At 48.9% G+C, this 23,423-nt stretch overlaps 1 protein-coding gene across 4 annotated transcripts in view; it reads right to left on the bottom strand.

Annotated features, from left to right (window-relative positions):
• Window positions 1–23,423, bottom strand: part of LOC135905518 (PHD and RING finger domain-containing protein 1) — a 107,375-nt gene that overhangs the window by 10,776 nt on the left and 73,176 nt on the right. For all 4 annotated transcript variants that reach the window (XM_065436457.2, XM_070535532.1, XM_065436455.2 and 1 more), the window contains 2 exons: window positions 17,080–17,193; window positions 8,677–13,348 (listed from right to left, as the gene is read on the bottom strand). In XM_065436457.2, the coding sequence (XP_065292529.2) occupies window positions 8,677–13,348; window positions 17,080–17,193 (4,786 nt within the window). The remainder of the gene's footprint in view (window positions 1–8,676; window positions 13,349–17,079; window positions 17,194–23,423) is intronic.

Here is a 23,423-nt window from a genome sequence, read left to right as displayed (position 1 = left end):
GGATTCCCATATGTTCTGATCACCTGTGGCTTTAGCTTGTCCGAGCCATCTATATTGCAACGAAGAAGCACGGTCAAATAGACTTTGCTGCATCTGTCTCAGTGGCACACTTTGTTTTTCAGGCTTAGCGACTGATGGCTGCACCCGAAAGAAGAGGCCGGTTTCGTCAACATAACTGTCGCAAGGCTCATATGGTTTCCTCTATAACTGAGGGGCAATTATAGATTAAAGTATGGCCTTCCAATCATCCATTGTGTCTGTGTTGATACTCGCCGCTTCTCCGCTGAATGCCCTATAAGCAATGCTATGCCTCTATAGAAATGGTCAATGCAGCCATTTGACGCCGTAAGGTCTACAATGCCCAGTCTATCTGATACTTTTCATGGCCTTCTCGCTTAAAATGCTGCTGTTGAAGTTCACACCAGAAGCGTGAGCTTGCTTTAAGTTCTCCAGGATCTCCAGAAAGTTCGAGGGAGAAAAATTCTGCTCAATGAAATTCAGTAAAATGTTCTCAAGATATCATTCTGTAACTTTTATGGAAGCATCAGGGAGACATTCTAAACATTTGTGCCAATTTTCATCAAAATCCATGAAGAAATAAGGAAGTTGATATTCAAAGCCACGTCTCCCCTTAACCACGTCAGAAATGCCTTGTTGAGGTTCTTGTACTTAGCGCCACGAGCCCGCTTAGCTTTTCTGCCGAAAAGCATGGCATTTCCTGCTATGTTGACCCACTTCTTGATCATGCTGTTAAGTGTCAAGAGTGGTAGTCTGAGGCCCTTGGCAATGTTGGCTCTTTTGTGTGCTGGCTGCTTGTCTACTGCGTTGAATACACCAAGCTTTCTCTTAAGAGAAAGCGCCTTCTGTTTTCACGATGCCATCGAGAAGGCACGGCAAAGACCAGTTTGGACCAGTTTACCAGCTGCCTGCTAACTTAAAAGTAGGTCAATTCTCAATCGCCGATATAAAAAAATTTTTCCGAAGCCAGCAATATTCGACTCCTCTATAAGTCTGTGTTTTCTCTTTGATGCATTCTTCCTTTTATTTTTTATTATTTTTTTTACTTTTTTATTTTTTATGTTGTCCTCCGAACTATTGTATAATTTTTTGAGCATTTCGCCTGCCTTTGTGTATAACTGTCGTATAACTGCTGTCACGTGAATCCTGTGTAAAATACTGAGTTGTCTCGCTATAATTATTTTTTCGCACTTCCTGCATGGGCCCAAGTCTAGCTGAGAAGGCTAAGGGCCCAGATGATTCACATGTATTTCTGATTAGCCGTTTGAATAAACTGATTTTCTGATTTCTGATTTCTGGAGGTGTCACTAGATGGCCATCCATGGATCACCATCTAGTGCTGGCGATTCTCACTTGCGTGCTGCTCTGTGCAGGAAGTTATATGATCAAGCCAGGCCAAGGCTCGCCAAAATCAAACTGACGGTTGGCACTTGTTGCTCAGGCAGGTTGTGGGTGCCAGATTGTGACATATGATATGGGAATGTTTTCATAGTTGGGATGTAACAGCAGGGTTTTTTCAATGCATGGTATTCTATGCAAGCTATGCCAGGACTGGTCAAAAACAACATAGCAGCTGGGAAAACGCAGCACCGGGGAACAGAACAGCGTGCTTCTACAGTACATATGTTCTATGGGCGCGAAGTTAGAAAAAAAAGTAAAATACAGTGAAGCCTCGCTAACCCGTAGTTGGCCGTAACTCGGAAAAAGTACGTACTAAACGGTAGTACTGCTTAACTGAAATAGCACAAGATCGCCCACATACCTGTCAAAAATGGAACTCGAAGAGAGTGCGATGAAAGGGGAAAAAACATGCAGTATTTATTTACTTCTCGTGGCAAACATGTTATTTTCGTTTGATGCCGCGGCGGCCTGGCAGCGACCTCAAACTTGCTGAAGCTGTGAGCCAGCTTTTCAGCCAGCCCCCTTTTCTCAGCAAAACTCGCATGGCAGATTCCTCGTTGGCGTTGCATATTCACCGTTGTAAAGAACGGCGGGTTGCACAACAAGATTGTCACCTTGCCACCCGATTACGACAAGGGGTGCAAGACGCGCACCTCCCGCTCTCCACCTCTCCGTGCTGCAGCTGCGAGGCGTTCAAAGAAGCGACCTTTGCGCTGGAACCCGCCGCCTTCCTCCAGCCCCTTCGACATGGTGACGGGACGAATTCGGCGTGTGGACAATGATTCTAGAGTTCCCCAATGCGGAGCTGATTTGACACGCCTGAAGAAGCTACCGCGGGAACGTCTTGTTTTTGTGCTTCTCACGGTTTGGAGTGGCTCGGAACAATGAGCGACGCGCGATCGACAACGTCGATTTTCCGGAACGGCACCACCTTCAACGCCGTCGCTTGGGCTTCGGAATGTGTGTGCCTTTGTGTCTGTAAACTGGTCTTCAGAGCAGCTGCGAGTTGGTGGTGTGTAAACGAACAGCCGCCGCGTCGTAGGACCAGCGGATCGAGTGTATAAAAACTGTGGTTGTGCGATTGTTGGACGCACTTCTCTTGAGCAGTCATGTTAGACTGGTTCACTTCTCTCATGCAGTCCTGTTGGACTAATACTCTTTTTCTCAAGCAGTCATGTTAGACTGAGTTAACTTCTGTAAATAAACCCTTTTCCCCGTTCTCGATGAGAAGCAGTTCTTCACTTCATCAACGATCTCAGCGTAAATAAGTTGGACGACGGCATGGGCCAGCTACCTTCGAATTCATGCCGTACTCCAATCTTGGCAAAGGACCACGGACGAAGGGATTGAGCCCCCAATCCTGACAACTGGCTGACAGCGGTAGGATGGACTTTGCGACATGGTGCTGTATCTGCGGTGAGTGCTTGGTTTTTGCTTTGACTTTCTAGGCTTCATTTTGTGGTTGTTCTGTTTAGAACAGTAGGGAAGCTAGATTGTTGTGTGTTAGCTAGGTTGTGTTTTCCTAGCTAGATTTAGAAAGCGAAATCAAGGCAGTAAAGCAGCAGTCATGGAATTAAGGACACTGCTGAGAGACGAGTTGTTGATTGTTGGTGAGGAACTGGGCCTAGATGTACGTAAAGAAATGCTAAAATCAGAATTATTGCATATCATTTCCGAACAGGCCAGTGAGGAAGAAGTTGAACTGGGGTTTGAACTTCTGAAAAAGAAAGAAGAACGAGAGAGAAAAGAAAGGGAGGAACGCGATAAAGATCGCGAGTTAAGAAAAATGCAACTTGAACTTGAAAGCAAACGTTTGGAGTTGTCTCAAGGAAGTGAAGGCGCTCTAGGTCGATCAAGTGAGGCAGAATCATACCGCATGGACAGGCTATTAAAGCCATTTGAGGTCGGGACCGACATAGGCTTGTTCCTATGCAATTTTGAAAGGACTTGCGAAAAGATGAACTTCGGCCCGAGTACATGGCCACAGCGGTTGCTGTCTATGTTGCCGTGTGAGGCAGCGGAAGTAATCGCCAGACTGAGTGTGCAGGATGCATATGATTATGCAAAAGTTAAGGCTAGTCTCCTGAAGAAATACCGCCTTTCAGCCGAAGCTTTTCGGCAAAGGTTTAGGAGCACAGGCAAGAAAGATAGCGAGGGCTATCCGGAGTTTGCGTATAGCTTAAAGGCCAACCTAGTCGAGTGGCTTAAAAGCGCGGAAGCATACGACAGCAGAGACATGATCATTGAATGCATGTGTCTAGAGCAGTTTTACAAAACCATCCCCCAAGCTGTGAAACTGTGGGTGCAAGACAGAGGTAATGTAAACACTGTGGAAAGGGCGGCTGAATTAGCCGAAGAGTACGCAACCCGTAGAAAATTGAACGCCGAGGAGGGAAACTGGGACGGTCGAAATGGACCGCGGAAACCATTTCCGTTCAAAAAGGGTGCGCAAACTAGACGATCGAAGCCTGTAGACATGGCGGAAAAGCCCGCAGAAAAGAGCGAGGAGAAACTTAACGGAGAAACCGCACAAGAACAGAAAAGAAAATTCGAATCTGTTAGACCAATTCGCTGTTACAAATGCCACAAACTGGGACATATAGCTGTAAACTGCGAGAAGCCTAGCGTAGTTTTTTCCTACGTGGAGGAAAAAGATGAGAATATGGAACTTTTAAGTCCATATCTCCACGACCTGCAAGTTAATGGAAAACCATGCCGAGTGCTAAGAGACAGTGCCGCCACGCTGGACATTGTCCATCCGTCCTACGTGATGGTAGATGACTTCACCGGAGAAGTAGCATGGATAAAACAGGTTGTAGAAGAACACAGCGTGTGTCTGCCCATGGCCAAAGTCAAAATCAGTGGACCATTCGGGGAGCTAGAGACTGAGGCTGCAGTTTCCAAATTTTTGTCACTGCAGTATCCCTACATCTTTTCGAATCGTTCGAATCAGTTACTGCGTGACAGAGGGCTCAAACTAGGAGAGGGCATAGTACAGGCATTGACCAGAGGCCAAGCTCGTAAGATCTCGGCGCTTTCGGCTGAAAATGCTCAAGCTCCTCCAGCTGAAGCAGAAAAGGGGATAGCTTCAATCCCCGAATCCGAGCTAGGCCCGAGGGACAAAAGAACAGTTGAGGAGAGCCTGCCAGTTGACCAGCTCAATGAGAGCGTAGCACTAGAGTGTCAGAGTTCTAGCCTGCAGGAAGAGCATGCAGACGCGCTCCCAAGCGAGACAGGGTCGTTGTTATCACCGGCCTCAAAGAACTTTGATCAACTCTTACGCGTGGATAGAGAGTCACTGGCAGCTGAGCAAAAGAATGATGAGAGCTTAGCTAAATTACGTAACACAGCTAAAGAAGGCATTGCTAGGCGCAACGTAACGATACATGAGAAAGGAGGTTTGTTGTATCGGCATTACAGAGATCGAAAGGGTAGGATTTTAGATCAGTTAGTCATACCTACTAAGTATAGGGAGGACCTTTTGAGTCTTTGTCATGGAAATGGGTGGTCCGGCCACCTAGGCATAAACAAATCAAAGGAAAGATTGCTTATGGAATACTACTGGCCTGGCTGTTTCAAAGATGTAGAAAACTTTGTAAGATCATGCGACGCCTGCCAGCGTTCTGGTAAACCAGGAGAGACTTGGAAAGCTCCACTGAAGGTAGTGCCCTTAATAACAGAGCCTTTCAGACGGCTTGTAATAGACACGGTAGGGCCTCTTCCAAAAACAAAATCAGGCTACAGGTACTTGTTTACCATGCTGTGTCCGGCTACCAAGTTTCCAGAAGCAATCCCTTTGAAAGAGCTCAGCTCCACTGAAGTAGTAGACGCGCTTTTGACAGTGTTTGCACGAGTTGGGTTTCCAGCCGAAATTCAGGCAGATCAAGGGTCAGTATTCACGAGCGCACTGACTTCCACATTCTTGCAAAAGTGCGGGGTAAAGTTAATTCACAGTTCTGTCTATCACCCTCAGTCAAACAGTGTAGAGAGGTGGCATTCGGTGCTTAAGCGAGTTTTGCGTGCGCTCTGTTACGAGCACAAGGAGGACTGGGAGAACTGTCTGCCGGCAACTTTGTTTGCTTTGCGAACGGTTCCACATGAGGCGACAGGGTTCTCACCAGCAGAACTGTATGGGAGGACACTCCGTTCTCCACTGAGAATGTTAAGAGGGATGTGGGAAGAAAGAGGGGAGATTCCGACAGCGGTTGAATACGCGCTAAATTTACTGGAACGGCTGAGCGCAAACCAAGAACTAGTCGGAAAGAACATGGCAATAGCTCAAATGAACGCCAAAGTCTATTACGAGAAGAATGCGAGGCTTCGTACGTTTAAAGTTGACTTAACGATGAAAGCGGAAAAGTGTAGGTTTGGTTGTTCGCAGGTTACTTATCTGGGCCATGTTGTCGGTCAGGACATGAGACGGCCGGCTGAGCTGAAAATAGCTATGATTGGAGATTTTTCTCAGCCGCGCACGAAAACGGACGTTCGTTCATTTTTGGGGACTTGTGGGGTACTATCAACGGTACATTCCGAATTACTCGCAATTGGCAAGTCCATTAACAGACGCCCTCCGAAAGGGAGCACCGAGTAACGTACACTGGGATAAGGACAAAGAGAACGCTTTCCAAAGTTTGAAGACGCTATTGGTTTCTCGCCCTGTGCTTCGCGCGCCAGACTACACAAAGGAATTCATAGTTCAATGCGACGCAAGCGACAGAGGTATGGGCGTGGTACTTAGTCAAGTCGGCGACGATAACGAGGAGCATCCTATCCTCTACGCCAGCCGTAAACTAAATGTAAGAGAGGAAGCCTACAGCGCTTCAGAGAAGGAATGCGCTTGTTTGGTTTGGGCCGCCCAGAAGTTGTCGTGTTATTTGTACGGAGCGAAGTTCATCTTCGAGACCGACCACTGTCCTCTGACGTGGCTCAATCAAATGTCACACAAAAACGGCCGCTTGCTCCGATGGAGCCTCACTCTCCAAGAGTACAACTTCTCCGTTAGATATAAGAAGGGAAAGTTGCATAGCAATGCGGATGGTTTGAGCAGGCTAATTTGAATTCTGCGTTTGAGGGTCCCGCCTAAATTTTAGGGTTACTAGTGTTAATTTTATTAAGCGAAGAAGATCCCCTCTCATTTAGCAGGATTCCCTCCATGATTGCTGAATTTGTCTGCAGGAATTTGCTTCAGAAATTGGCATAGTGAAATGCAGCATTTTTTTTGTTTCTGCACTTATGTTGTTGTTGTTTTTTTTGAAGCCTAGCGAGTCTAAAGTGAGAGCCAATGCACGTCATCTCGGCGCAGAGCCGTGTTGTGGGGTTCATTTTGCAGTTGCCTGTCCTTGTTGGATGTTTTGGGGCGGTGACATCAATGCACAAGTGGTCGCTGCGGGCCAAGACATCAATCCCCCCCTGACCAGCAGCCGTTCTCTTCCTGCCTAGCGGTTGTCAGCGCTAGACAGTCGAGACTTTTGGGGCCATGGAGGCGCTGTAAAGAACGGCGGGTTGCACAACAAGATTGTCACCTTGCCACCCGATTACGACAAGGGGTGCAAGACGCGCACCTCCCGCTCTCCACCTCTCCGTGCTGCAGCTGCGAGGCGTTCAAAGAAGCGACCTTTGCGCTGGAACCCGCCGCCTTCCTCCAGCCCCTTCGACATGGTGACGGGACGAATTCGGCGTGTGGACAATGATTCTAGAGTTCCCCAATGCGGAGCTGATTTGACACGCCTGAAGAAGCTACCGCGGGAACGTCTTGTTTTTGTGCTTCTCACGGTTTGGAGTGGCTCGGAACAATGAGCGACGCGCGATCGACAACGTCGATTTTCCGGAACGGCACCACCTTCAACGCCGTCGCTTGGGCTTCGGAATGTGTGTGCCTTTGTGTCTGTAAACTGGTCTTCAGAGCAGCTGCGAGTTGGTGGTGTGTAAACGAACAGCCGCCGCGTCGTAGGACCAGCGGATCGAGTGTATAAAAACTGTGGTTGTGCGATTGTTGGACGCACTTCTCTTGAGCAGTCATGTTAGACTGGTTCACTTCTCTCATGCAGTCCTGTTGGACTAATACTCTTTTTCTCAAGCAGTCATGTTAGACTGAGTTAACTTCTGTAAATAAACCCTTTTCCCCGTTCTCGATGAGAAGCAGTTCTTCACTTCATCAACGATCTCAGCGTAAATAAGTTGGACGACGGCATGGGCCAGCTACCTTCGAATTCATGCCGTACTCCAATCTTGGCAAAGGACCACGGACGAAGGGATTGAGCCCCCAATCCTGACACCGTGCACAGGCACGGTAGTGCTGCAGAAGTCACGGTGCACCTTTTCATTGCGGGGCGCTGTTCTCGTGATGATGGCATTCATGAGGCTGACGTAATGCGCAGATTCTGCCACTGTCGGGCCTAAATCCTCCGTGCTGTGAATTTCCGTGTCGTTCTTATCACTGTTGCAGGCGACACTTCGGCAACAACAGAGGCAACGGTGGCACAAAGTCAAACTTTATAGCCAACATCTCTTCGTGGTCGCAGCAGCGCTGCCGAGCAAGTTCTTCGCATTCCAAATGCCACACACCGCAGTCAACAGCAGACCCATGTCGCGTGCCAGCGCCAACTTTTCGTGTCACATTCGATAGCACAAACGATGTCTAATTTTTCTTCTATGCTGAGCACTTGGCGTCTTTTTTATCCGAGTTTCGGCATGACGTAAGTTCTTGCTTGCACGACGGCACAACACTCTCTGGCACGGTGCTCTCTGGCACGGTGCTCTCTGGCGCAGTACGACGTAATGATGTTGATGTTGCGTCACGCGCAAGCGCGCAGGGCACTTGGATGCCATTGTACTGCTCTCTGAGGCTTGTTGTTCTACCGGGTCGCCTGATGGAGATGACGCACCGCCGTGTTTGTGCGACGAAAAATGGAAACACTAAGTGTTAACCGATACGTACACAATAAGCTGGTACGGTTTATGCGGATACAAAACACATTATGTTCAATGGCTGCCGAGTCGGGGATTTGACTTTACTACATTTAAAACGAAACTACTGTTTAAGCGGGTACAGTTTAACGAGGTTTTACTGTACATGTTATATTGAGAATTTAATTATATTGAAGTTTGTTATGTCGACGCTTTAATGTATTTGTATTTGTATTTTAAAGACACTTTCAGGGGAGGAAGACATAGAAAATGCCAATTTACGATTCACAAATGCCAACTTTCAAATGTTGAATGTGACAAGACAGAAGCTTTTCCTGCCATTGCACTCACCTTATCCTTGACCTGCATCTCAACAGCAGAGCTGGGCAGTTCGTCGAGGATCTGGAGCTGGCTTTCGTCCATGCTGCGACTGCTAAACTTGGACTCCGACCGGCTCCGGGTCACATTCGACGAACCACCCTTGCCCTTGTCGACCACAAAGTGTACAATATGCTTAGCATCTTGTGAAGAAGCACCGCTACTGCTGGTGTGCTGCCGCTTGGACTTGGAACTGCCTTTGCCACTTTTCCGGTCAGCTGGAAGAAGGGAGTCGAATGATGCCTTTTGCGCAACAGGTGCCGGCTGAGGGGGCATCGCAGCAGGCTCCGGAGGGGAAATTGGAACATCCGTGGGGGAGTATAGCAGTGGCGTTGAAACATCCATGTCCACAACACCTGTCTGCTCCGCTACCCGCAACGCTGGTTCAGGGGGCAAGCTGAGAGTCGTTGGGGCAGTAGGTGCAGTGACTATGGGTGGGGCAGCAAGCCGCACGATTGGCGCTGGCGGTGGCCTCAGTGGCATGAGGCCCATTGGCGGGGGTAGAAGTGCACCGAGCGCCGGTGGCACAAACGGTGCCCTAAGGCCAAGGATCATGGGCGCCGCAGCTGGAGCCCAGGCACCAGCCAGATTTCCCACCACTGTAGTGAGAGGCCTTGCCGGCAAGAATGGTGGCGGAGGTTGCAACTGCAGCCCTGCCATGGTGGGGAGCACTGGTGGGCCACTGACAGGTGCTGCAACTGTCACCGACGGCAAGGGCAGAGTTGGTGGCAAGGATGCTGCTGTTGCCATTGCACTGCGGGCCGGTGGCTCTGGTTCTGGTGGAAGTGGTGGCAACTCGGGCTCAGGAGGTGGGCATGGATCGGTCTCGGTAGCCGTTGCAACTGTGGCCATCGGTGGTGGTGGTGGGCTTGGGCTTTTGGTCGGCTCACAGGGGTCATAGCTGTTGTCCTCTGGCGGTGATGGGGGCGACCGCGGTGACAACTGTATGGCGGAGCCGCTTGACAAAATGGGCATCTGGGGTAACGGCGGTGATGGTGGCTCCGGCACCTGAGGAGTCGCTTGTGATGATGTCGGTGACTTGTCCGCGGCCGCAGGCGATGGGGGTGACACATGCACTTCTGGGGGTGTGCTTGGCTTGTTATCTACAAAGCCATCGCTCTCCGATGGCGAGGACGCTGATGCCTGATCACCAAAGTCATATGCCGGAGATGCTGGTGACCTCTCCATCGCCTCTTGCTCATCGTCTTGCTCGCTCGCTTCACTTTCGTCCCTGCCACCGTCATGGCCAATCCGATGGTGGCGGCGCCTCCTTTTGGACGAACTCTCATTGGCATCACTGTCACTTCCATACTGTGGTGTGGCAGGAGAGGCCTCACGTTTACGTGACCGTGACTCCCTGACACTAGGTTTAGGATGTGCATCGGTATCTTTCATTGGCACAGGCGCCAACTTTGTTTCCTTCTTGCTGCGGTTGAAATTTACATTGATTATGATGCTGTCACCCTTGGCAATCACCTCTTTTGACTCGATGGGTGTGTGTTCTTCTGCCTCCTCTAAATAAGGGCTGGGTGACCGTTCTTTCCGCCGCTCATGCTTATCGCGCCAGTAATCCTTCTCGACAACCACCTTAATCTTTTCTTCAATCCGCCGTGGCTCCCTAATTACCTCTCGTGACTCCCTAGTTTCTCTACCTTCCCTAGATTCCCTGCTCTCCCTAGATTCCCTGCTGTCCCTCGATTCTCTGCTGTCTCTTGTCACGTCTCTCGTTTCCCTGTTGTCTCTTGACTCCCGCGTGTCTCTCGACTCCCTAGTATCCCTAGAATCCCTCGCATCTCTCGACTCTCTTCCTCGACTGCCATCATCCCTTGAATCCCGTGTTTCTCTAGAGCTTCGCGCTTCTCTTGAGTCTCGTTTTTCTCTTGAATCCCTACTGTCCCTGTCATCATAGCGTCTTGACTCTCGGTCATCTGCTCGACGTGAATCCTTGTGCTTAGAGGACTTCTCTGACGAGCGCTCGTCAGAGTGGTCTCGATGGTGTCGGCTGCTGTGGCTGCGCTCACGGCGTTCTTTCGAGTTGCTCCGTCGTCGGTCCTTGCTACTGTGGCGAGTGCGCTCTTTGCTGCTGCTGCCACTTCTGCTATGTCTGTCTCTCTCCTTATATTTGTCCCTGTGGTCTTTGTGTGATGATGACGATGACTTGCTGTCCTTGCGTGATGACCTCTCTTTTTCTTTGTCCTTTTTGTTCCAGTCGCGCTTCTTGTCAGGGCGAACGTAGAGCTCCCGGTCAGGGCGCCGTTCTTTCTTTTTTGGCGGTGGTGGCGGCGAGGGGGAGCTTGCCCTCGCCTCAGTATCCTTGCGTGCTAGATTATCGGAGCGCTCAACCCGACTGTCTCTCTCACGTTTTTTGATGTCGCGCTCCTTGAACAACACTGTGTCATCCCGCTGCTTTCCGTCTCGGTAGCTGCGCTCCCGTGAGTGCTTAGACAGTTTTTTCCAGCTGATATCAGTGCCCGAGTCAACCCTGCTCATCACACTGGTGCGCTTTACTTCCGCATGCGATGCCACCGTCATACTTTTGCCATCACCTCCAATGCTGGATTCGCTATCAGCAGCATGACTCGTGGCCTTGTCGCCCCTCTTGATTTTGGGGATCCGCGGTAACTCGGAAATATTGATACGTGGTGCCAACTCCGCCAGGTCATTTGCAGGTGGCTCCACATCCTTCCGTCGTCGGCTCGAAGAGGATGGCGAACTCTCCTCAATGATCTCTCCTTCTTCACGGTCCTCATTGCTGCTGTTGGTCCGTCGGTGACGCCGATGCTTCCGATGATGACAGGTCTCCTTCTTGTGCTTGCTCTTCCGCTCCTTACGCTGTGGCTGCTCTTGCCCCGACTGGTCGCACCGCCAAGGTTCCTCCTGCTCCCTGACTATGGCATCCAGGTTGTCCACCAAGCCATCTGCACTACCCGGCTCTGATATATCTTCCATGCCATTGCTGGTATCCTCAATTAGGCCTTCTTCTTCGGATGAGGAGATATCCTCAGTCTCTAGGAGGTCGCCAAGGAGGACACCACCATCATCTGGCTCCTTTGATTCTTCTGGCACCGGGGAAGCGATATCCTCGCCTGGGCCGCCCACCACCAAGCTACTCTCTTCCTGCTCCTCCCTATCCTCCTCTTCCGGCTCAGCCTCAGGGCTCTCAATTTCTTTTGGAGAGGACGAGTTGTCTTGGGTGTCTTCTTCTTCACCCTCATTGACATCTGAAATCACCTTTTCTTCGTTTGGTTGCCCATCTTCGTTTTCTTGCCCGTCTTCACCTTCTCCTGCAGGCTCTGCCACTTGCTCATCTGCTGGTGCTGCTTCAGGAGAGACGGGTGCTGAGGATTCCTCTCCACTCTCAATTGGTGAAGCCCCAGGAACCACATCTTCTGATGGCGATGCCGGCATGTCAACAGGAGCAGTAGGTGATGGTGTTTCTTCTAGTGGAGATGATAGACAGTCTTCAGCTGGGGGAGATGCAGGTGCATCTTGCACGAATGAGGGGCCCTCTTCTGTGGGGGATGCTGGAGTGTCTTCAACTGGCACAGAACCTGTTTCTTCATCTTCAGTGTTCATCTGTGAGTTTTCTTCCTCTTCAGCTAACGGTTGCACTTCTGCCTTTTCTTCTTCCTCCTCTTCCTCCCCCTCCTCACCATCTCCTGCTTCTTCTCCACCATCATCACCCTCTTTGGCTCCACTACTTTCATCTTCATGCTGGTCACCATCACTTGAGTTTCCATTCTCAACTATTTCCAGCCCACCCTCTCCGTCTGATGCTGGCGATTTGGCCTCATCATTGTCAGGGGACGGACTTCTCACATTGTCTGTTTCCAAGATGGGCCCTTCCTCCTCACTCTCTTCAGCTGCTTTTGAATGATCATCTGTAACTTCTTCATCCTCCGGCACCTCGGCGGCATTTTCTTGCTCATCAATGACCAGCTCGTTTTCACTTGATGATGCTTCCTCGTCATGGTCCACGATGCTGGCTGCGACGCGCCGTGACACACTCTCTCTGCCAACGGATGCTGCTGCAGACACTCTCATTGGGCTTTCACCATTCACTGAAGGTTCTGTATCATCTCCATTATGATTCACACCATCCCCCCCACCACCATCACCACCACCACTATCATCACCATCGTCAATATCACTATAGATGTCAATGTCATCGTCTTCCTCAACTGGGCCATTTTTAGTCCGGTCCCGGCCATTCTTGCGTGCATAGGCATCTGGCGGAGATGGAACCATCAAGTTGTGGTAACTGCCACAGCCTTCCCGTTGTGCATGGTCATCATGCCGACTAGGTGTTGTGCCGTTGTCCCCCGGTGCACCAACATAATTCGAAGTGTAGCCTCCCCCACTTGATGCTCGTCTGCTGGGAGCCTGGTTTGCCGAGCCTGTTGAGTGGCCACCTATGCTTGAGGGCGGAGGAGAAGCTGGGGATTCAGCGGGGGAACCAGGAGGACTTCGAGGGCAATTGCGCGCCGATGAAGGCACCGCACGCAGGTCGAGGGAGCCGTCACGTTGCACAACAGCACCCGCGAGACCTCCTTTGGAATGGAACACAGATTGCATCTCCAGGATGCTGCCTAGTAGGTCGCTGCATGCTGGAGGAGGAGAAACTTTGGCCAGAGCTGCACGTACCCTGCAAGCAGTGGGTACACGCGGCTTTGTGATTAACTGGTTTAGCAGCACTTCCCGAGTGGGAATGTGCCAGGGTACAGTTGAACCTCATTATGTGTACTGAAGCCACATCTGATGTGAAAATGACATGTCTACTCCTGTAAGACCCGCACTTTTTTTTTTCTGATATCTTACAGGGTTCGGGCCTCATAGGAGGAAGGCTTCTGACTACATAAAGAAGCCTCAAACTGCACTTTGACTGCCATGTAAAATAACACAATGACTGGTGGCCAACTATAAACAGATTTGTAGTTGCCGACTGCTTTTCGTACACGGAGAATGTTGGGAAAATATCTGAACAATCAGGTCAATCAGCAAAAAATCAATTGCGATGGTAAAATTGATATCGTTGCTGTAGATGTTTGTGGAGCAAAATGTTCAGAAAGAAAAGGAGAAACGGACAGAAAGAGTGTCATAAGGAGGATGTGGTTCCCTATCTGTCCGTTTCTTTTTTTCTTTTCAAACATTTTGTACAAGAAACACCGACAGCTATGCACCTACTAGCCCTACATTGTACCTTGATTTCATTGCTTTTTAGACCACCGGCAAAGTGGAACATTCATTGGCAGACTTTTGCTCTGTGTTGTGCTCCACGTAAAATGAATATTTACTTGAAATTTCGTAACGGCTGAGGGTTTCGGTGTGTTTTGCATTCACCCATCAAGTAGCTCAATGTGCATCACAGATCATTGTGAAGTGCAGATACCATGATGCAATCTTGACTCTGCTACACCCGGATGAAAACTTCGGCAATTGGTGAGTGAAACTTTTCTGCAAACAAAATTTATTTTTCATAAAACTTGAGGCAACATTCATAAAATCCTAAAACAAGTCTAAATTCATAAACCTTATGGAAAATTTGGGAGAGTTGGCAGATGTGCTCATTCCCATGTATGGTCTCTGCATTCAATACAGTTTGCCTCAAGTACCCTACTTTTATGCTCTAACCAGCACCAAAAATTCAACAAGTTTAACAGTAGAGTGAGGTGCGGGTTACATGCAAATTTCCCCTTGAGGTCTGGCTTCATAGTAGTGCAGTGCGTATTTCTGTGAAACCACACCTCAAGGCAAGGTTCTCTGTCATTCAAAGTTCTGTCATCCTAATTTCTACCCCTCCCCACACCTGCATGTTGAAGCTCCTTTCTCTCCTCCTTCATGGTCACCTATTCTCCTCCTCTTTATGAGTCACAGTTTTGCATTTAGCAGCTAGCGAATAGTGCATGTGGTACCAGCAAACTAAAACTCAGATCACGATGAGTTGCGCTAAATGGCCATTCTTTTACAGTGCAGCAAAAGCTGAAGATTATCAGCAGTGCCAAAGAGTGAGAGGCAACAAAGTCGTTGGCCGAGGATACATGGACTAGTGGTGCATCTGTGAATGGAGACTGTTCTTGCAAGATGTGAGCGTTATTGTATGCAATCATTTCCACGGTTTATAGATGCAGATTTGTTCTCCTCATTCTGAGGTGTTGTAATTGGGGGTGCAGTTAAATGTGGCAAAACACAATACAGTCGAGCCCGCTTATAACGAACCTGAGTGTTACACGGCGTCTGTTCGTTATACCCCGAAGTTCATAGTAAGTGGACTACAGCTTAAAAAGAAAAAAAGAAGAGGCTAGTAAAAACACAAAATTTATTTCTTTGCAAAGAAGTTCGCGATGCTAATCTGTTTCTGTAGTGCAGATACGATGAGGACGGTCTCCAGTTTATTTAAAGCAGAAGTGTGCTCTTCGCCAAGGACTTTGGCAAAGACAAGTTGCCAGAAGCTCTCTATGTAGCCCATTGTTACAGGCACGCTAATAGGTGCTGGCTCCGAAGTTTCGTCGTCATCCAACTCCTCTGCGTCACTCTCCGCCCGGACTTTGCAAGCGATGCCCTCACCCATGCACGGTTCCGCAATATTGGCGTTTTCATCAGCAGAAATAATGTCATCCCAACCAGTGTCGTAATGCCCCATGTCGAAGTTGACATGGGGCATTACAAATCGCCGTCAGACCAATCATCTTCGGAAGCATCACACTCGGATGGCATCAGGCACTGCATCGAAGAAGCAGGCCTTGCGAAAACAGTTCCGCATGCAAGTGGCCGTCACCTCTGCCCAGGCCGCCTTCGCCATCTCAACGGCTGAATACAGAGAAACTCGAAGCAGCAAGTTGGCGGCCAGGACGTCTACAGCGATGAGCAAGTGCTCCACAACGCGGCTCCTATACGACGCCTTAAATGTGCGTATTAGGCCCAAATCGAGCCGCTGCACTTTCGAAGCGGTATTGGGCGGCAAGAACAGTAAGTGCTGTCAGAGAAGTTTGTACAATGTACGCTGAGCAGTTGTCAAGCACAAGGAGCACGAGCCTTCTTTGCCTCTGCACGTTGTGGTCAAACTCGCCCAGCCACTCTGTGAATAAAATGCGCGTCATCCAAGCCTTATTACTGTGCCTGTAGTGCACAAGTATACAGCTCTGAAAGCAACGCGGCTTCTTTGATTTTCCGATTAGAAATGGCATGCACTGGTCACTGCCATTCATATTAGTGCACAAAAGTACTGTAACGTGCACTTCACTGTGTTTGCCGCTAGCGCTTGAGTCGCCTTTCATGGTGTGCGTTTTGTCCGGCAGCATCTGATAAAATAACAGTTTCACCTGCGTTATACACATTCTGCTCCACGTAGCTTGCAATAATGACTCGGTTTGTTACAAGCCACGTGGCAACGTCTTGCTCACTTGCTGAAGCCACCTTGCCAACAATCGATTTAAAACAATCCCATGCCGCACCTAGAATCGATGTAGCCAGTCAGTTCCTGGGTAGAAGTCAGGAAAATTTAGCAGGAACGCAAAGTCTCTGGCTTTGCTCAGCATCATTAGCTCACTTATTGGAATGTTGCGAGCCTGTGCATCGACGGACCACTTTAGCAGCACACCCTCTGCGTCCGTATGCAGAAACTTTCTGTTCGTCAAGTCGGCGTCAGAGATGGCAATCTTTTCCTTGTCCTTTAGCATTGTCCAGATGGTTGAGTTCGACAAGTTGTACTTTTCCCCAACTCACAGTTTTAAGCACATTGAGACAGTTCCGTCAAAACTTTCCACTTCGTTGCCATATACAGCGCTTTTCATTTTGTGGTTGCTGCAGGCACCGCATTCCCATTCTTCCATTACAACTCGGACCTGACTAGAACGAAGCGTGGAAGCATGAAGACTAGTGTGGATAGGCCTGCTTCGCGGTAACGGCCAGAAAACAAAACTTCTGAACTTTAGCCGGCACTGTAGTGCACGCCGAGATAGCGAGGGTGTTGCAAGAAAGAGTGAGGAGAGGAGAGCGCAGTTGCGAGGACGGGCGGGCGGGCGATCTTGGAAGCCACACGCCAACACTTGTGGGCAGTATGTGATGACGAGGACAGGGTAGAGGGCCGCGAAACCATGTTGTTTTTCCCTTCTCCATGCACAGAACGGATAGTTTGCCTCCGAGGAGGCTTTGGCAAACAGACCTCGCGCGCGTAAAGGGGTCGGAGGTCGTTGCTATTTCGATCGCGGCAGCAGGTTTACACCATCCGTTCGCTGTAACCGATCGGCAGGGCTCAAAGACGTTCGTTTTAAGCAAAAGTTTGTCTTAAGTGGGGCCGTTATATGTGGGCTCGACTGTATGGAGCGAAAGAAAGTTTTAGATTGAAAAAAAGGAGAATGAGGAAAAAGGTTTCCTTACCGATTCAGTGATGCTGATGCAGGTCTTGAGATGGCTTTCTTGACTTGGGTAAAGGATTGTCGTGGTAACCTTGGTCGGGCAACCATGACATCACTCCTGCTGTCTTCGTCACAGCTGAAACCGGGAGAGAGCAGGATATCGTGGCTTTGCAAAATTCTAAGAAGGCACACTTGGGAATTCCTGCCCAAACTAGAGACAGTAACAAACTATACAACTGTACAGTTCACATGAAGCACAGGAGTACAGGAGCAATGTGCTACACCGCATATGACGAGAGAGTAACTTTGCTGTTTATGTGGCTCAAAGAAAACCTGCAAGCTTACAAGTGAGACACACATGCTGGAAACTTAACATACAAGGGGTTTAGTATTGCAGGAAAATCAAAATGGTTGAGGAGGAACAGCTAAAGTTAAACAGCAGAACTCTAACACATTTGTCAAATTAGGATAAAGAGAAATGCAGTCAAGTCTATCTTTGGCTTGCACTAGAATACCCCATTGAAAAGCTGATGTCATACAAAATGTTAAAAAGAAACTGCTTAGATGCTACACAATGCTTTTTATGAACAGCTCAGCCGGGTATTTTTCTGTACTTGCAACAGGCAGCCTATGCGTTAATTCAAAAGACTATCTGCTGTTTCCTTCAACTTCCCTAGAACTTCCTTGGAACCTTGCCACACATACTGTATATGCCACTGGCTGTACAGGCACGAAAGTGTCATCACCCGGTTGCATGCATTTGCCTGGAGGGCGGAAGATCGAAAGAAAAAAACGAGGGGGGGGGGGAGTCATCGCGCAAACTTGTCATGACCCTCTAGATTTCAGAATATTTGACAAGTGGCAAATGAAACTGAGCGGACAGCGCCTGTTTACCGTCAGCGCTGCTATGCGTGGAGCGGTGATTGAGTCATCACATGATGCCCGTTCATTTCATCTGTCGCACAGATTGGCCTTACGATAAACCACTTGCCACGATGTTGGGCCAGCCCTTTTACAGGGTGATCATAATTAAGTTTTATGAAATTTTTAAAATCGCCTATGGCAGATAGCATAATTCTTGCTCTAGAGATGGATTATTTGAAGAGTCGAACATTACTAGCATGAGAAATCGAAACAGATATTCTACTAAATAACAAAAATTCACTAATTAATTACTTTACAGCACATCTTGCAACTTACGAATTGTAGCTGGTGAGTTCTCAAGACGTATCAACTTGAAATGAATTTCGAGGATAACACCAGTTTCGTGATAATATTTCTGAAAATGTGGAGCGAAATACATGGGCACTCCAGTTACTTTTGTGCTTCTATGCATAAAAGAGTGCTTTGTTAACAAAGTAGGTGGAACAACACTGCATCTTTAGGGCAAGTTTGATAGCACGTATCTCAAAACTGGCATCATTCTGGAAATTTTTGGGTCATTCTGGAAGTGAACATCTGTTTTCGAATTTCAGTAATAATTAAGTACTTGCGAGAGAAACTGACTGACGTTTACTGACGGTTGCCCACAGCCACCCGCATAGGAATTAAACTTTGGCCAGGCTGCTTATCGGTGTAGTGACCATCAAGTCTCGCTAATTTCGAATACAGTCACCGACCGATAAATCAAACACTGATAAGCCAGACAGGCTCAGTAATTCAGACTGCTTCGCAGTACCGCAAATGGCCCCATAGACTTAATGTGTAAAGACAACCAATATTTCGGCCAGTTGCCAGCTCTACATTAGATTATCCGGACTCCGTCCGTGGCTGTAGCGTATGCCAACTCTGCCGCCATTATCTCTCCTGGCAACCTCGATGAGATATTAAGTACAGTCGAAACCCGCGGTAACGAAATCCCGAGGGAACGAAATTCTCGCCGCAACGAAATATTTTCAGATCTCTGGCGAGCAGCCATAGGAGTCAATGCATTTCCTATCTCGCGACAACGAAACTTTTTTCTATAGCAATCCCTCATCAACAAAATTTTCTGAAACGACAGTCCGCAAATAATCTACTCATGTAACATTAGTTGTGCCCAGAAACTGCTCAAATGCATTCGTTGTGCACTTAAATTGCATTAACTACCGCCACAGCACACTTGCATGGCTGCCGCCATCATTGTTTACAATAAAAAAAGCCTCGCACCACCTCTCGTGTCAGACAACAGTGATGATGATGATGGTGGTCATTCGCCCGTCGCAACGGGTGACTGCGCAGTGTCCGGGCCAAAAATGCAATTAGCATTTAAATGATACAAATAAAAAGACAAGAACCGTAGGCGATCTCGCAGTGAGCACATTTTATTTAATCCTGTGTGCCATTACAGCTTGTGCTAAACACGGAGCAAAACGCCTGCGTGCGTGGCAGCCAAATCGACATCTACTACACGTGAAGGCTCCAATAACCCGGATGACGCTTTAGTATCAGTGGGCTTTGTGTACCGCCGCACATGGTCGTGTGCTCAGTGTCGTTGGTGCTAGGGTGCGTCAATTGTGTGTCTCTGTGCCAATCGGACCATTTGCTTTGACAGCCTGCTAAGATGCCGCCTCCAGCCAAAAAGAGGAAATTTATGACACTGCAAGATAAGGCTGCAATTATTGCCCAAGCTGAAAAGGGCAGGAAGAAAATGGATATCGCCGAAGAATTTGGAATTGCGTGCAGTTCGATATCGACGATTCTGAAAAAGAAGGCCTCCATTCTCGGCGTGCTCGGAAATGATGTGAGTGCAAAAAACAAAACGGTGAGCGCTGCGGCTTTTCTAGACGTTGACAAGGCGGTGTTTGCATGGTTATGTGAACAGCGTGCCAACAAAGTGCCGCTGTCTGGCAGAGTTCTTCAGCAGGAAGCACTGGACTTCGCATGCATTCTCGGGTACACTGATTTTAAGGCTAGCCCTGGCTGCTTGAGCCGTTTCAAAGCCCGCCACGACATAGTGGCCCAAGTCATTTCCGGGGAGGCAGCAGCTGTCGACCCTTTGACAACGTCGTCGTGGCTGCTGACCAACAAAGAAGTATTGGACCAGTACAAGCCCTCGGACATTTACAACGCAGATGAGACGGCCTTATTCTACGAGATGCTGCCATCGAAGACCCTGGACTTAAAAGGCCAGAAATGCCGCAGGGGGGAAACACAGCAAGCGGCATGTAACAATTTTGTTGCGCACCAACATGGACGGCACAGATAAACGGCCACTGCTTGTAATCGGCAGAAGTAAGAAGCCCCGCTGCTTCAAGGGAAATCGTCGGCTGCCCGTACAGTACACCGCGAACCTGAAGGCATGGATGACCCAGGCAATATTTGGCAGCTGGCTCGAGGCCTTTGATACGGACATGCGGAAGGCAGGCAGATCGGTCTGCCTTTTTTTTGGACAATTGCAGTGCCCATCATGTCGATGACGTGGAACTGGGAAACGTGCGCTTGGTTTTTTTCCACCGAACTGCACTTCCGTGCTGCAGCCGCTTGATCAAGGAGTCATTTGTAGCGTCAAGTGCGCCTATAAGGAGAGGCTGATTCAGCGTCTGCTGCTGAACCTCCAGTTGAAGCGTCTCAACGTAGTGGACATGTTCATGGCGCTTGAGCTGATGGCCGCCGCATGGGTTGCGATGTCGCCAGCCGTGATAGCTAATTGTTTTAATCACGTCGGCTTCATTGCCACTCGGCAAGCATCATGCGCTGATCCAGTGGCATCGCAAGAAGATTCGCCTGAAGGTGCACTTGTTGACAGTGCTGACGGTGCAATGCCGCCATCGCTGGCCCACGCATGGGATGAACTTTCTGCCGTGACAGATGGTGTTCCGGATGGCCTCAGCATCGATGAGTTCGTTCGTGTGGATGAAGGTGTTGTCGTCCATGAACAGATGACTGATGAGGTCATCATAAGTAGCGTTTGCCAAGGTGCCGATGACGTCGACGACCACCAGACAGCAAATCAAGAGAGGACTGCATACCCGTGGGATGTATTGAATGCCTTCGATGTAATTCGATCATTTTTCGGTGAGCATGATGACGACGTAGCAATGGACCACTTCTTGCAGTGCGAGTCGAGAGCAGTAAAATTGCTTCAAGGCAAGGCTCGGCAAAGTAAGCTGACTGACTTTTGGCAATATATATATATTTTTTTTTTGCAAGCCAATTTTCTTTCCTGTCTTTTCTGCCTCATTCTCGCGCTAACGAAATTCCTGCAAAAGCGAAATGTTTTGCTTTCCCCGGCGATTACCAAACTAGGTAATCTTTGAGGCCTTGCCTTCATTGCAGCTCTATGCCTCTGAGATTTCACTGCAACTGCCAATCATGGAGGCTTTGCCTGAATTATGAGGTCTCATCAACATCGCGATCATCACATTCTTTCCGGCACCGCCGTACATGGCCCACTCTGTTGAGTTTGCTTTGCGCACAGCGTTCTGCCATGCTGTGCTTATTTGTTTAGTTTGCGTTCCAGAAAGCGCTCTGCTGGCTCCAACAAGTCTTTCTCGTGGAGTTATAGACAGGCCGCATCAAATGGCCCCAACAGTGCCCTCGCAGTACGACTCCAAATGAGTCTTGAGTCGCAGTCTGAATGAGCCTGACTCCGCAACTGAAGAGGCTGAACTGCTGCCTATCACAATGAATTCAAATGTGGACATCATTAATGACCTGCTGGGCTGCACGCAGTGTGCAGATTCCTGCTACCGTTAGATTTGAAGACTTTGCAGACATCGACAGCCCGGTTTTGTCACGTGCCGAACTGAACGATGATGAAATAATTGAGCAAGGTCTCCCACCATCAAACAGCGACACTGACTTGGATGATGATGTGCCGTGTGCACCGGAGCCTTCCACATGCAGGTCTGACTCAAGCCTTTGCAGTCTTTGTATCGGCGTACAGCGAAACTCAAAACTGGCAGAAATACAGGTGGTTGCATGCAAGTTGAAGTGCGTGCAGCAATGCATCAACCACTTGTTCCATGCACAGGGGCCTTAAAACGTCAATAAAGTGATCTTTTGCGGATACATTCGTTCTTTCAGACATTCGATAGTTTGGACTTATTTACATTACCCGTGGAGTCAGAATTATCAGCCGTTGACTGTAGTTTGGAACACTTAGCCTCAAACCTCGCAGAACTTAATGTCACACAAGATGCATGCTTTCCAGAGCACGCTGACTACTGGCCTGCTCCTGGTTAATCGCCATAGCAATCTTTGCCTCTGTATTAAGCTATTCATAATGCTTCAAAATATGCAAGTTGGATGTGGCTGCTATCTGTCGGTCAAACTGGTGCAGGACAAAGCATGGACAGACTGGAGTGTAGGAGCGTGAGCACACACTCAAGCCCCGTTGTGCACAAAGCAAACCCTGTGCATGCACACTACAGTTGCATGTAGCTGCGATCTGCTACGTAGCGTAGATACCACGGGCGCCACGGGGTGCCGCAATGAGTCCACTAGCTGAGCTAACTGCAGCTCGCCGAGGACCACTGCGTTTGGCATTTCGCAGGCACCAAAATTGGAAATAAAGTCGCCGACCGTTTATTCGGACGTCACGGGGACTGCGGAAATGTCCAAATAAACAGGTGTCCGAAAAAGCAGATTAAGAAAAAAAAAATGAAATCCTTTATTTCCACGCACTTATTCAGGCTCGGCAGTAGCCTTGAAGAAATCGTGAATGTGCCGTTGCACGCTGTTCCGTTTACGCGCAATCAGATAAGCCTGAATCTCGGAGAGGGTCGTACAATCACTATAGGCGGCTGAAAGCACAGTCACTGCTTGTACACACTCCACATGCAATGGCAGCATAGCACATGGTGCGTCATCTTCCAACGGAGTCACTGTCCGGCAGTGCAGCAGAAACCTGACGAATGATCTCGCCGTCGTAGAGTTCTGCGCATGTCAGTACAGTAGTGTCAGCACCTTTGAAACTGTCAAATGAGACGGTATCCGGAATCGCAATGCAACCACTGCGCAGGTCTCGGCAGAACATTTTCTGTAGAACATTTTTGTCAGTAGGGAGCACATCAGAAGGTGACAAATCTTAGGCGTCCCGCCACCTGCTTGCCGGCATTCCCCAGTGCAGTCTGCGCGGGCACTATTGGCGCCATTAAACACTTGATGCGATGTTTCCGTATGACGCGTTGGATCACTGGCACCTCAACACAGCACACAAAGCAAACACCACCATGCCGACACCAGTCACACAAATGAAAAATGTGCGTGGCCTACTCGCAGCGTTGTACGCGAAGAAACAAATCGGCTGCTGGATTGTCTTGACATGGCTTACTAAGCTGTAACCAGAACTGCTGTAGAGCCACTCTATCGAACCAGGCAGAAACGATGATGATGAGCGGGGATTTGCAGTAGCGCCACTTTGTGGGGCAGCAAGGAGGCTCC

Source organism: Dermacentor albipictus, chromosome 3 (genome assembly GCF_038994185.2).
Source record: "Dermacentor albipictus isolate Rhodes 1998 colony chromosome 3, USDA_Dalb.pri_finalv2, whole genome shotgun sequence".
NCBI classification, from domain to species: Eukaryota; Metazoa; Arthropoda; class Arachnida; order Ixodida; family Ixodidae; genus Dermacentor; species Dermacentor albipictus.
This window is presented reverse-complemented; position numbering and strand designations above follow the sequence as displayed.